The 14,222-nt window shown below is 38.7% G+C and overlaps 2 protein-coding genes across 2 annotated transcripts in view; both read right to left on the reverse strand.

The window, feature by feature from the left end:
* Positions 1–4,593: 4,593 nt before the first annotated feature.
* On the reverse strand, positions 4,594–6,332 carry aplnra (apelin receptor a). The gene has a single exon (XM_061905025.1). It carries the CDS (start codon positions 6,197–6,199, stop codon positions 5,114–5,116), a length of 1,086 nt encoding a protein of 361 aa, XP_061761009.1. The 5' UTR covers positions 6,200–6,332; the 3' UTR covers positions 4,594–5,113.
* Positions 6,333–12,373: 6,041 nt separating this feature from the next.
* The window catches only part of LOC133556919 (NPC1-like intracellular cholesterol transporter 1), a 118,164-nt gene continuing 116,315 nt past the window's right edge, over positions 12,374–14,222 (reverse strand). The window contains exon 6 of the mRNA XM_061907272.1: positions 12,374–12,391. Within this exon, the coding sequence (XP_061763256.1) occupies positions 12,374–12,391 (18 nt within the window). The remainder of the gene's footprint in view (positions 12,392–14,222) is intronic.

Below are 14,222 nucleotides of genomic sequence, written 5' to 3' on the forward strand. Positions count from 1 at the left end.
TACGTTCGTTTGTTTGTAACTTACTGTCTTTTGTTCCCTGCTTCTGTTTTGTTTTCACTCTACAAGTAACGACTTCTGTTTTCCTGTTTGCTACCCGCTAGCTTCCACTCTAGGCCCTTTTTTGTTTCTTGCTAGCTTCTATGCTAAAGACCCTTAGTTTGTTATCCGCCTCGTGCACGCTTTGTGTTAGTACCATTTTGTTTGATTTTGTCTTATCTTTATTAAATCATGTTTTCTCACTCCATGCCTGCCTCCATCTCTGCATCTTGGGGTTCCTCAACAAATAATTCTGACATAATACAGATATCACACAGGTTAATCATCATAGTATATACATTGAATTATTTACATTACTTACAATCCGGCGGTGGGATGAGGAAATACAAACCACTTAAACAATTGATTACATTTTCATTAGTCCTATTTGAAATTATAAAACAAAGAAAAGCTAAGAAAATGTGGGTGAATGAAATGTATTCATGAATAAATTATTTTCAAGTTATTTACTAAAAATGTTTACATATATTAATTTGCCTATTTTGGGCAGTACGGTGAAAGAGGGGTTAGTGTGTCTGCCTCACAATACAAAGGTCCTGAATAGTTCTGGGTTCAATCCCGGGCTCGGGATCTTTCTTTGTGGAGTTTGCATGTTCTCCCCGTGACTGCGTGGGTTCCCTCCGGGTACTCCGGCCTCCTCCCACAGCCGAAGACATGCACCTGGGGATAGGTTGATTGGCAACACTAAATTGGCCCTAGTGTGTGAATGTGAGTGTGAATGTTGTCTGTCTATCTGTGTTGGCCCTGCGATGAGGTGGCGACTTGTTCAGGGTGTATCCCGCCTTCCGCTTGATTGTGGCTGAGATAGGCACCAGAGCCCCCCGCCACCCCAAAGGGAATAAGCGGTAGAAAATGAATGGATGGATAGGCATTTGCCAAATTTTAAATTATTATTTTTTGTTTAACCTTTTTTGGGCGGGAAATAAAATATATATATATGGGTAAGAACAGTTAATAAATTGATTGTTTGGAAACATTCTTTTTTAATTAAAATACTAAATGTATTTCAATATATTTTCCCACCCAAATGTTTATTGAGAATTGTGGAGTGCGGGGGATAACAAAATGTTTTTGGAGATATGTGCTTTTTAATCGAAATATCACATAAACCTGACTGTGTTGCTCAACCCAAAATGTAATTTTTTTGTCCATTTTTTGGAGGGTAAGAATAGTTAATAAAAATGTTTTTGGAAACTCTTTTTAATTGATTTAATAAATATATCTGAATCCATTCATCCATTTTCTACCGCTTGTACCATTCGCTGGAGCTTATCTCAGCTGCATTCGGGCAGAAGGAGGCATACACCCTGGACATGTCTCCACCTCATCGCAGGGCATCTATCTGAATTTACCCCACTTCAATTTTTTTTTTTTGGTTTAGTTAAATTTGTTTATTATTTCTTCAGAGGTGAACTGATGTGCGTTCTAATCCTGGCAGACTTGGCAACAAACAACAAAGACTCACAGGAGAGTGAGGTGAAAGCGATTTTGACGCTATAAATATGGAAGTTGGAGCCAGGCTCTTTTGACATAAATGGACTGCTCACCCAAAATCAACAGCAAACGTCCCCGGCCAGCTGGACCAAATGAACTGTCCATCGAGTGAGTCTCATTTTATTTTCTATTATTATTTAATTTTTTCCAACCTTTTTTTTTTTTTTTTTCAAATAAAGTATATATGGGTAAGAACAGTTAATAAATTGATTCTTTGGAAACCCATCCATCCATCAATTTCCTACCGCTAATTCCCTTTTTTGGAGGTCGCGGGAGGCGCTGGTGCCTATCTCAGCTACAATCAGGCGGAAGGCAGGGTACACCCTGGAAAAGTCGCTACCTCATCGTAGATTCTTTGGAAACATTATTGTTTAATTGAAATACTAAATGTATTTGAATATATTGCCCAACCCAAATGCTTATTTAGTATTTATTTATTTTTATTTTTGCCCAAACTCAAATGTTATGTTAAAAATGTTTGTAAAAAATAAATAAATTGCGGAGTGGGGGGGTGGGGGGACAAGAATAGATAACATGTTTTTGGAGATACATCCTTTTTAATGGAAATACTACATATACTTGACTATATTGCTCCACCTAAAAGGCCATTTTTTCTCCATTTATTGGAGGGTAGGAATAGTTAATACAATGTTTTAGGGGACTCTTTTTAATTGATTTACTAAATATATCTGAATATAATACCCCACTAAATTTTTTTGGTTTGTGTTTTGTAAAAAAAAAAATTCTTCCTTCTTTAAAGGGGAAGTGTACTTTTTCTGTACTTTTGCGTATAGTTCATAATTATTATGAGAGACAAGAACACACGTGTATTTTTTTAGGATTTTAAAGATGATAAAAAACGCTTGAATGATTGTGGCTAATGGGAGTCACCGTTGTAGCCTTCAAAGCCCTCTAAAACAACTTCAAAACCCTCCATCAATGTTTTTATATACACACTGCAAGTCTATATACAATGTAGTAACAGACATGTTCATAACAATATGTAATATGTACAATATTTACTGTATTTTGATCATTCCCGGGACTGATTTATTCCGTGCATTGGTTTCTGTTTCCATAGCAACACACGTCTGACTTCTGGCGACATGTGAGTTCCTGAATCCGGAATCAAACTCGAGTGTGTTCTAATCATGGCAGACTTCGTAACAGACAACGAAGACAACCCTTTTTGGACAAATGAGGGTTTACAACCTTATAAATATGGAACTTGGAGCCAGGCTGTTTAGACATAAATGGAGTGCTTACCCAAAATCAACAGCAAACGTCCACAGCCAGCTGGACCAGACAAACAAGTGTCCATCGAGTGAGTATCACTTTATATTGATCATGATACTCATAGCATGTCATGCGTGTTATTACAACTACAGTACATAGGTTGTCTGGCTAACTGTGTACAAAACAAAACATGAAATGTGGGCTAATACTTTACAGATAATGTAAAGATTGGTGTTGTGCATTATAAAATCAAACGTGTTCTGTGTTGCATTTTTTAAGTGATTTAGAGGTAGAATTGTGCTCCCATTAGCTACATTGGTAGCCACCTAAAACGAGCCGATTTTTATGTTAGAAAGCGGGAAAAAAAACACCTTTTTTCTTCTTGTCTTGTAATAATTGTGAACAATTGGCAAAATTCCAATAAAAACTGGAGTTCCCCTTCAAATTATCTCTTCTTTTCTTTTACAAAATGTTAGAAAAAAATATACATTTGTATTTTTTCCCCCTTATCAGTCCTTTCTCAATCAATCAATCAATCAATCAATCAATCAATGTTTACTTATATAGCCCTAAATCACTAGTGTCTCAAAGGGCTGCACAAACCACAACACAAACCACTACCACATCCTCGGTAGGCCCACATAAGGGCAAGGAAAACTCACACCCAGTGGGACGTCGGTGATACTGATGATTTTAAATTTTTATTCATTCTAATCCAGATATAATTGGTCAAATATTTTGCAGATATATCCTTTTCAATTGATGTGCTAAATACATAGAAATATGCACTGCTAAAAAATTATTTTTCTTTTCATCAACTTTTCATTTTTTGGGGTAAAATTATATATATATATATATATATATATATATATATATTCTGTTTCAGTTGTATATATGTATATATGTATATGTATATATGTATATATATATATGTATATATATATGGTAAAAATAGTTGATAAAATTATTCTGAAGATACATCCTTTTTAATTGATATACTAAATACATATTTCAATATATTGCCTCGCTTAATTTTTTCATTTAGTTAATTCCATACAAGTATCAATACAACACATTTACGGATATTTAATTTCCAAATGATATACAAAATACATTCGAAAATATTGCCTCAATAAAAAATAAAAAAAAGTTCAACATCTTTTGTGTTGTAATTTTTTTTCTTCACAAAACAGGTAAAAATAGTTGTTTATGAGTTTTCAATTGATGTACTGAACATATTTTGGCCAAACAAAAATGTTTTCGTATTGTTTGTTTAATATTTTTTTTCCTCATTATTTAACTAAAAAATACAGCTTTAATATGTGGATACAAATAGATAATAGCTTTGCAGCTACATCCTATTCAGTTGACATACAAATATACTTACCGTAAATATACAGCCGCACTTATTAATTTTTTCTTTCAGTCAATTAAAAAAAAAAAAGGGTAAAAATAGTTAATAAATGTCTTTAAAAGCACATCCTTTTGACATGGCTACCACATTTGAATATATTACCCCATCTAAATTAGAGCCCCTTTTGAGCTCTGAATACGCACCTTCAGGATGGTCTACACTTTGCATAATCTGGTTACAGTCTGGATACTGACTGTGAATCAATAGAGATTAGAGATCTATTAGTCTGAAGGTGTAAACCAACTGCAGAGCCTTCTTCATAACAAAGCTCAAACCCTCTGTAGATAATCATCACCCAAACAAGAAGACGGTGTCATGAAACTGAAACTTTTAAAGGCCGCATTAGTTTCTACGAGATGCAAAGTAACACTCAAGAAATGAGAGGTTTTGGCTTCATTGAACACATTTTTTAATACAGTAGTTAGTTACAGTGATGTCCAAAATAAAATATGTACAAATTGAACAATTAGGATGATGCTCCCCATTAAGAAGCCCACCCCCCCACTCCAGCAACATTTGTCATCTGCCATCTGCCTCCCCCCACTTTTTATTTTTATTTTTTTTACAAAAAACGTATCATTAAGATGCAACACCTTTGCTCCTCTTGCCTCTTTTTAACGACTTTCAATCGGGAGCAATTGCTTCTGAAACAAACGTCTGGAGAAATGCTATGGTATGAAAATACTGTACAAGTTTCAACCAGTGTCATATTTTTTTTTTTTCCAAACATCAAACTCATGTCCTATTCCAATTCGAGAAGGAGGAAAGCAGCAAAGGAGCTCAGCCAGCTGGCTCCGGCCTTCCAAGTCGGAGCAGGGTCAAAGTTCATGGTCTTATCTCATGGACACGTAGAGTCTGTATTATTTTGCTACAAGTGTTCCAGTCCCCCTTTAAGCACCCTGTCCTCCGACTCTAGACCTTGGTAGCCAGGGACTGAATCTCCGACTTCTGAGTCTGGGCGCTCAGCGTGGAAGACATGGAGCTCATGTGGCCGTGCATGGCCTTCTTCAGGTTGAGCAGGCACAGGCACTGCGAGCGGAACCGCAGGTCAAAGAAGGCGTAGAGGAAGGGGTTGAGGCAGCTGTTGACGTAGGCCAGGCAGGTGGCGTACGGGTGGGCCAGCAGCAGGAAGCGCAGGAAGCCGCAGGAGTTGGGCGCCAGGTTCAGGTAGGAGAGGGCGTCCATGCTCTTCAGGACGTGGAAGGGCGTCCAGCAGAGGGCGAACACCACCACCAGTGTGGTGATGATCTTGAGCAGCCTTCTCTTCTTCTGGTCCTCCTTGCGCAGGTTGTTGAAGTGGCGAGTGACGGTGCAGCCGATGAAGCAGTAGAAGATGGTCATGGCCAGGAAGGGCAGAAGAAAGCCCAAAGCCGAGGAGGACAGACTGAGCCCCGCGATCCAGAGGTAGTCGTGCCTCTGGTTGATGGTCACCAAGCTGAAGTCCATGGCGCAGGTGGTCCGGTTGTTGTTCTGGTCGCTCACCGTGGTGCGGAAAAGCAGCGTGGGCACGGCCAGCATCCCGGACAGCAGCCATATGGCGCCCAGTGACGCCAGCATGGTCCCCCTGGACCTCAGCCTGCTGCTGGACAGAGAGTGCACGATGGCCAGGTAGCGGTCGAAGCTGAGGCAGGTGAGGCAGAAGACGCTGGCGTACATGTTGACCAGGACCACGTAGCTGCTGATCTTGCACAGGGCCACGCCGAAGGGCCAGTGGTAGCCCAGCGCCGTGTACACGGCCCACAGGGGAAGGGTCGCCACGAAGGTGAGGTCGGCCAGGGCCAGGTTTCCGATGTAGACGTCCGCCGCCCGACGTTTGCATTTGGACCTCCAGACGGTGAAGATGACCACGCCGTTCCCGGACAGGCCCAGGATGAAGATGAGCATGTAGAGGACCGGGATGAGGGAGTAGGAGGGCTCCCACTCGGAGAAATCGCACACCGTCTCGTTGTCATCGTAGTACTCGTAGTTGTCCGCGTATTCCGTAGTGGGGGCCTCCATGCTGCGAAAGTCCACCCTCAGGAGGTTAAAGTCCCGCACGCGTCCCGAAGGCCTCTGAGGTGCAGCGAACACAACAGGAGCTGGACGTCCTGCTGCTGGAGGAGAGGGACGCTTGTGTGTGAGTGACTGTTGGCGGCTGGCTGCCTTTTTAAACTCAGCCCCCCCCCCCCCCCCCCCCCACACACACACACTCCTGCTCACACCCCTACACCCCCCCAGGATGACCGCCCCCCCCACTCACCCACCCACCAGTCCTCTCCTCCCCCTCCTGCAGTAAAACATCTCTCAGCCCTCCCCCGTTCTCTGAGGAATATGTTCTTCTTGTTCAGACAAGTCAAACCTGACCTGGGTTGTGTTTTTGCTCCCTAATCACCCCCCCAAAAAAGTCTTCAGAATGACATCACAGTAAGCAAATGAAATAGCGTACAGGATTTTTATAAACGTGCCGTAGTTCACTCATCGCCTTCTTCATCTTTCTCGCGTAATCTCCTGAGAACCAGCGTCCTGTGCAGTTTGAGTTTATTTGGAACATGCATGCATACAACATGCAATTTCACCATTTCCAGGTTCTCTATTCAACATGTTCGAAATGGAGTAAGAAGAAGCATATTTTTCTTATTTAAAGGCCTACTGAAATGAGATTTTCTTATTTAAACGTGTCAAACTTGATCATTTCGCGATATTGCCATATTTTTGCTGAAAGGATTTAGTAGAGAACATCGACGATAAAGTTCGCAACTTTGGGTCACGAATAAAAAAGCCTTGCCTGTACCGGAAGTACAGGCAAGGCACATGACGTCACGGGTTGTATGGCTCCTCACATCCTCACATTGTTTATAATCATAGCCACCAGCAGCAAGAGCGATTTGGACAGAGAAAGCGACAATTTCCCCATTAATTTGAGTGAGGATGAAAGATTTGTGGATGAGGAAAGTTAGAGTGAAGCACTAGGGGAAAAAAAGGCAAGTGCAGTGGGAGTGATTCAGATGTTATTAGACACATTTACTAGGATAATTCTGAAAAATCCCTTATCTGCTTATTGTGTTAATAGTGTTTTAGTGAGATTATAAAGTCATACCTGAAAGTCGGAGGGCCGCGGTGACCGCCAGTGTCTCTGAGAGAAGCAAATGGAGAAGCCAAGATGACAGCTGCTGCAGGAGGACGCTAACTCCGCACAAGTCTCTGGTAGGAGCCAACTTAATATCACAATTTTCTCATTCAAAAACTTGCTGGTTGACATGTGGTAGAGAAACATGTTCGCTAAAGCTTCACAACAAACAAAGAAACACCGGCTGTGTTTCAGTTGCTAAAGGCAGCTGCAATCCACCGCTTTCCACCAACAGCATTCTTCTTTATAGTCTCCATTATTAATTGAACAAATTGCAAAAGACTCAGCAACACAGATGTCCAAAATATTTTGTAATCGCGCGATGAAAAGAGACGACTTTTAGCCTTAAGTGGTGCTGGGCTAAAAATGTCCCCTCAACCAATAACGTCACAAGCACGCGTCATCATTCAGCGACGTTTTCAACAAGAAACTCAGCGGGAAATTTTAAATTGTAATTTAGTAAACTAAAGCGGCCGTATTGGCATGTGTTGCAATGTTAATATTTCATCATTGATATATAAACTATCAGACTGCGGGGTCGGTAGTAGTGGGTTTCAGTAGGCCTTTAATCATACCCTATCCCCTCCACTTTACCCCTCTCCCCTTTTCGGCAACACCAGGGGCTAGTGCATGTGCCTCACAATACGAAGGTCCTGAGTTCAATCCCGGGTTCAGGATCTTAAATCTGTTGAGTTTGCATGTTCTCCCTGTGACTGCGTGGGTTCCCTCTGGGTACTCCGGCTTCCTCCGATCTCCAAAAACATGCACCTGGGGATAGGTTGATTGGCAACACTAAATTGGCCCTAGTGTGTTGAATGTGAATGTGAATGTTGTCTGTCAATCTGTGTTGGCCCTGCGATGAGGTGGTGACTTGTCCAAGGTGTACTCCGCCTTCCACCCGAATGCAGCTGAGATAGGCTCCAGCACCCACGACCCCGAATGGGACAAGCGGTAAAAAATGGCTGGAATCCTACCCCTTTTCCTTTACATAGCAGTTGCTAATTAACTTCCTGTTCTCAATTTATTCACAATATACTCCATAAGTAATGACATTAAAAACACATAAATAAATAATAATTAGTGAAGTAAGTTATATTTCACAAGGTGGGATACATAAGATTATCTAGAACAGGGGTCCCCAAACTTATTGACGCGGGGGCCGCATTGGCTTAAAAAAAAATGTGTATATATATATATATATATATATATATATATATATATATATATATATATATATATATATATATATATATATATATACCATATGAGTTGGGAAATTGTGTTAAATGTAAATATAAACGGAATACAATGATTTGCAAATCCTTTTCAACCCATATTCAATTGAATGCACTACAAAGACAAGATATTTGATGTTCAAACTCATAAACTTTTTTTTTTTTTGCAAATAATTATTAACTTTGAATTTCATGGCTGCAACACGTGCCAAAGTAGTTGGGAAAGGGCATGTTCACTACTGTGTTACATCACCTTTTCTTTTAACAACACTCAATAAACGTTTGGAAACTGAGGAAACTAATTGTTGAAGCTTTGAAATTGGAATTATTTCCCTTTCTTGTTTTATGTACAGCTTAAGTTGTTCAACAGTCCGAGGTCTTGTTGTTGTATTTAACGCTTCATAATGCGCCACACATTTTCGATGGGAGACAGGTCTGGACCACAGGCGGGCCAGGAAAGTACCCGCACTCTTATACTATGAAACCGCGCTGTTGTAACACGTGGTGTGGCATTGTCTTGCTGAAATAAGCAGGGGCGTCCATGATAACGTTGCTTGGATGACAACATATGTTGCTCCAAATATCTGTATGGACCATTCAGCATTAATGGTGCCTTCACAGATGTGTAAGTTATCCATGCCTTGGGCACTAATACACCCCCATACCATAACAGATGATGGCCCATCCGGATGGTTATTTTCCTCTTTGTTCCGGAGGACACCACGTTCACAGTTTCCAAATATAATTTGAAATGTGGACTCGTCAGACCACAGAACACTTTTCCACTTTGCATCAGGTCATCTTAGATGAGCTCGGACCCAGCGAAGACGGCGGCATTCCTAGGTGTTGTTGAGAAATGGCTTTCGCTTTGCATAGTAGAGTTTTAACTTGCACTTACAGATGTAGCGACCAACTGTAGTTACTGACAGTGGTTTTATGAAGTGTTCCTGAGCCCATGTAGTGATATCCTTTACACACTGATGTCGGTTTTTGATGCAGTACCGCCTGAGGGATCAAAGGTCCATAATATCATCTCTTACGTGCAGTGACTTCTCCAGATTCTCTGAACCTTTTGATGATTTTACGGACCGTAGATGGTAAAATCCCTAAATTCCTTTCAATAGCTCGTTGAAAAATGTTGTTCTAAAACTGTTCGACAATTTGCTTACAAAGTAGTGACCCTCACTCCATCCTTGTTTGTGAATGACTTAGCAATTCATTGAAGCTGCTTTTATATCCAATCATGGCGCCCACCTGTTCCTAATTAGCCTGCACACCTGTGGGATGTTCCAAATACGTTTTTGATGAGCATTCCTCAACTTTTTCAGTATTTATTGCGACTTTTCCCAACTTCTTTGTCACGTGTTGCTGGCATCAAATTCTAAAGTTAATGATTGTTTGTAAAAAAAAATGTTTATCAGTTTGAACATCAAATATGTTGTCTTTGTAGCATATTCAACTGAATATGGGTTGAAAATGATTTGCGAATCATTGTATTCACACACACACACACACACACACACACACACACACACACACACACACACACACACACACACACATATATATATATATGTATATCCATCCATCCATCCATCCATCTTCTTCCGCTTATCCGAGGTCGGGTCGTGGGGGCAGCAGCCTAAGCAGGGAAGCCCAGACTTTCCTCTCCCCAGCCACTTCATCCAGCTCTTTCTGAGTATCCCGAGGCAGTCCCATATATATATATATATATATATATATATATATTTATATATAAATATAAATATATATATATATATATATATATAAATATATGAATATACATATATTCCTCACGCACTAATTGACCGTGACCTTTCAGCTGTGGCGCAAACGCGATGATGTCACGTTATCCATGGGAAAATACATTTTCAGACAATATGATTTGCCTGAGCGGCTAGGAGACACCGAAAATTACAATTTGTAGAAAATATATTAAAAAAGGACAGATTTTAAAAAATAATTAAAAAAAACAAAAGAATAAATATATTTTGGACATTGGCGGGCCGGATTTGGTCTAGAAAATGAATGGATAGATGAAATGAATTCAAAATGTTTATCATGGTTCTTCTTCTTTGTACTTTGTAAACACTTTAAGTTTGATTAAGTTCTTAATTTGGATCATATTAGTACATATTTTTGATTTATTTGCCTAATCCATTCCATAATTTAATTCCACATACTGATATACTGAAGGTTTTAAGTGTTGTACGTGCGAAAAAATATTTTAATTTACATTATTCACAAAGATTATATTTTGTTGAGAAGAATTGTTGTACGTTCTTGGGTAGCTACTAGCAGGTCATAGTTTGCTTTGTGCATCATTTGAGCTGTTTGCAAATTTAACTATGTTGTGAAATTCAGTATTTTCGATTCAATAAATAAAGGTTTTGACTGTTCTCTTTATCTAACATTATGTATTATTCTAACTGATCTTTTTTGTAATGAATGAAGTGTACTTTTGTAGTTATTTCCCCATATTTCTGCACAATAACTCAGATATACTATCGCAAGCGAGCAGAAGTGAATATGGAGTGATTTTTGGTCCGATGCATGTTTAGTTTTATTCAGTGGACGTTAGTTTTTGGTCTATTCCTTTGCACACATTTCAAAGGCTCCAGGTGATCCGTGACGCTAACGAGGACGAGCAGTGTAGAAAATGGATAGATAGAGTTGCACATTTTTAGGAAAAAAATAACCTTTCTTTGCAAATGTCCACTGCAGTGGATGCTAGTTCTCTGGAGGATATACTGTGTAAAATACTGTATAGCAGTGTTTCTTTACCATAAGACTGGAGCCCATTTTTGGGCCGCGAGGGCCGCCAACAAATATCTCATTCTCAGTTGTGATCCATACGGGCATCAGTTGCAATTATTTTTCCACCACCTGTGGAAATAATGACAATCTCAAACAAACAAATGAAGTTTTGAGCTAAAGTCATACAGAAATTCTTAAGCGCAAAAAATATGATTAAAGGGGTAAAGCTGTATTTTCATTTGCACTTTAATTTCATTAAAATATTAATTAGGAAACACATGTATTATTAATATATTTTATTTATTTTTGCACAAAAAAATTTATGTACATTTATTTTTCATCAGTTACTGAAGAGTATCTTCTTATGCAGTATATTTGGTTAATTCTTATTTTATCTAATAAGCCTGACCTAAACCTGAGGTTTATGTGTTAAATAAGTACTTATATTTGTGATTAACACATTGTTTCTTATATTTTGACAAGGTCATCAACTGTAAGTCGGTTACATATAATTATTGGATACCATTAAAATCAAGAGTAAGATGACTATTTCTGTGTTAATATTTAAGTGGGTCTCGGGCCCCTGTGCAGTGGAAAAATCGGGCCCCGAGGTCAAAAAGGTTAAGAATCCCTGACTCATAGGACCCCTCTAATGCTGACCAGATTTGCACTTATCTCATAGTTTTGGACTTAAAATGATGAAAATTACCGCCAAAAAAGAGGCTTATTTTCTAACGCGTTTCGGCTCATTTTGGAAGGCCAACTTTTAGCTCCAAAATGTGGCCACAGCCTGCTGACGTCACCTATAGAAGCCTTGAGCCAATTTCACATTGTATACTATGGGCCGAATCGACTGAGTTCTAAAAAACACGTGTTAAACAGCATGTGCAAAATATTAAATTGTACTACTAAGACTGCATGTACCATTGAAAAGTGGTGCAGACTTTTAAATGCGTTTTTTACACGTACTATTGGTGTTATTTGCCCTCCACATTCATGTTATTGTGCTCTCCAACCTCTGTGCGATATTCTTCAACTATCAGCACAGATCTATCATCTGTACCAGCTTTTCTGCAAGACAAAATCACAATCTATAGACAACAGAAACTCTTTTCAACGCACTGATGGTGCTCTTTGCAAAGAAGCGGTGAACTGTCACGACAACAGCATGACTTTGGAATGACCCAAACGCAATAAAATACACAATATGGAATACAAATTATAAAAATAAATTTTCTATATGAAAAAAGAAACAACATAAAAAAAAACATCTGTAGACACCGAAACGCATTGATTTAATTAGTTTTAATCAGCTCCTTAAGTCATCCAGCAGCCATAAAATTACAAATGTTTATTGCTGAATGGATGATAGGTCTATGATTTTTATTGGCGACTTGTAGGAAATGGATGGATGGATGGACTTGGCAAAGAAAAATGAGAGAAAAAGAAAAGTATTCTATTTTGCATCCTCTTCTACTGATGTTTTACTCAAGATGCTTCAGGAAACAGAGGCTATGGTGTCTATGAAAGAGAAGATGCAAGAGTTTGGAAGACCGGAAATGTCAAATATTTTACCTTTTTTTTTTTTTTTGCTAAAAATGTTAACCATATACATTTTGAATTAATCAACAAAAACATGTGATGAAGTGGTCAAAATATTAATTGTACATGTTTTTATTTACATGTATATGCAGGAAAACAGGCTCAGTTCTGCAGATGACATCACACCAAGAGGGTGCGGCATACCAAGAGGGCTCTCCAGGGTACAGTTAGTTATTATTTATTTATTATTATTTTATTTTATTATTAACATATAATTGTTATTATGGGAAATGACTGACAGATTAATTTTCTGGAGTACATAAAGAGAACTTGTCAGTGATGTTATGAAAGTAACAGAACTGCACAATCAATCCAAATTTTGCAACATTTTGTTCATGTAGAATGTTCATGCACCTTTTTTAAATACCAGTTTGAATACAACATGTGGCACTGTTTTGCTATTCTTCAAAATATGTGGAATTAGAAGAATTTGCAAACTCACTGACCTGGAAAAAACTGCCTCTAAATCAATAAAGTAAGTACTATGCTCGTAAAATATGATCAACCATAGAATTGGAATATTATGGCATATATATAATATTTAAAAATAAGATTTCATCCGGTATTCATCTTTAAGATGTTCTGTCAAGACATGCGCTGCACGGCAGCAGAACATGTCTTGACTTCTCCTGTCTTGTGTTTTCCATCACAATCAAGCCAATTAGACGGTTGTTAAAAGTGTTAATCGTTGGACGTTTGCCAGACAGAGAAAAACAAAAGCGCGGACTAAACCCAACCTTAAATTGTACGAAATGTTGCAAAATGTAAAGAAGTCTTCATGGCAATTAGGAGGTCAAAGTGTTTGAAGATCAGATTAAGAGTCAGCAGGACATGCGTGAATTCAATTGTCAAGTCTGGGGATTGATTTCCATAAGAAGAGAGCACACAAACACAACAGTTGGAAACAAAAACAAAAGGAAACTTCACTTTGACGGCATGCTTTTAAAGCCTCTTTTATCAAGGGGGGTCCTAACTTTATCCAGCGAGGTAAAAAAAAAAAAATAAGATTTGAATATGACGACATATAGAATGCTTAAAAATAAGATTAAAAACGACAAACGCCTTTCACTGAAAAAATCTACATCTTAACTTTGTGTTAGAGGCGACAATGCAAATGCGTGTAATATTTAATGATTTTTTTTTAATTGATCACAAATCTCACCTCTGATTTTGCTGCATCCATCATATTTCATGTCATGATAATGTCAGGTTGGCATCTAAAAGCCGAATGAGGAATCAATCGTAAGTAATCATTGCACCGAACTGGTGCCATTTGCTTGTAAAAGGTTTTATTCAAAAC

This window comes from Nerophis ophidion, linkage group LG07, assembly GCF_033978795.1.
Source record: "Nerophis ophidion isolate RoL-2023_Sa linkage group LG07, RoL_Noph_v1.0, whole genome shotgun sequence".
Classification (NCBI taxonomy): domain Eukaryota; kingdom Metazoa; phylum Chordata; class Actinopteri; order Syngnathiformes; family Syngnathidae; genus Nerophis; species Nerophis ophidion.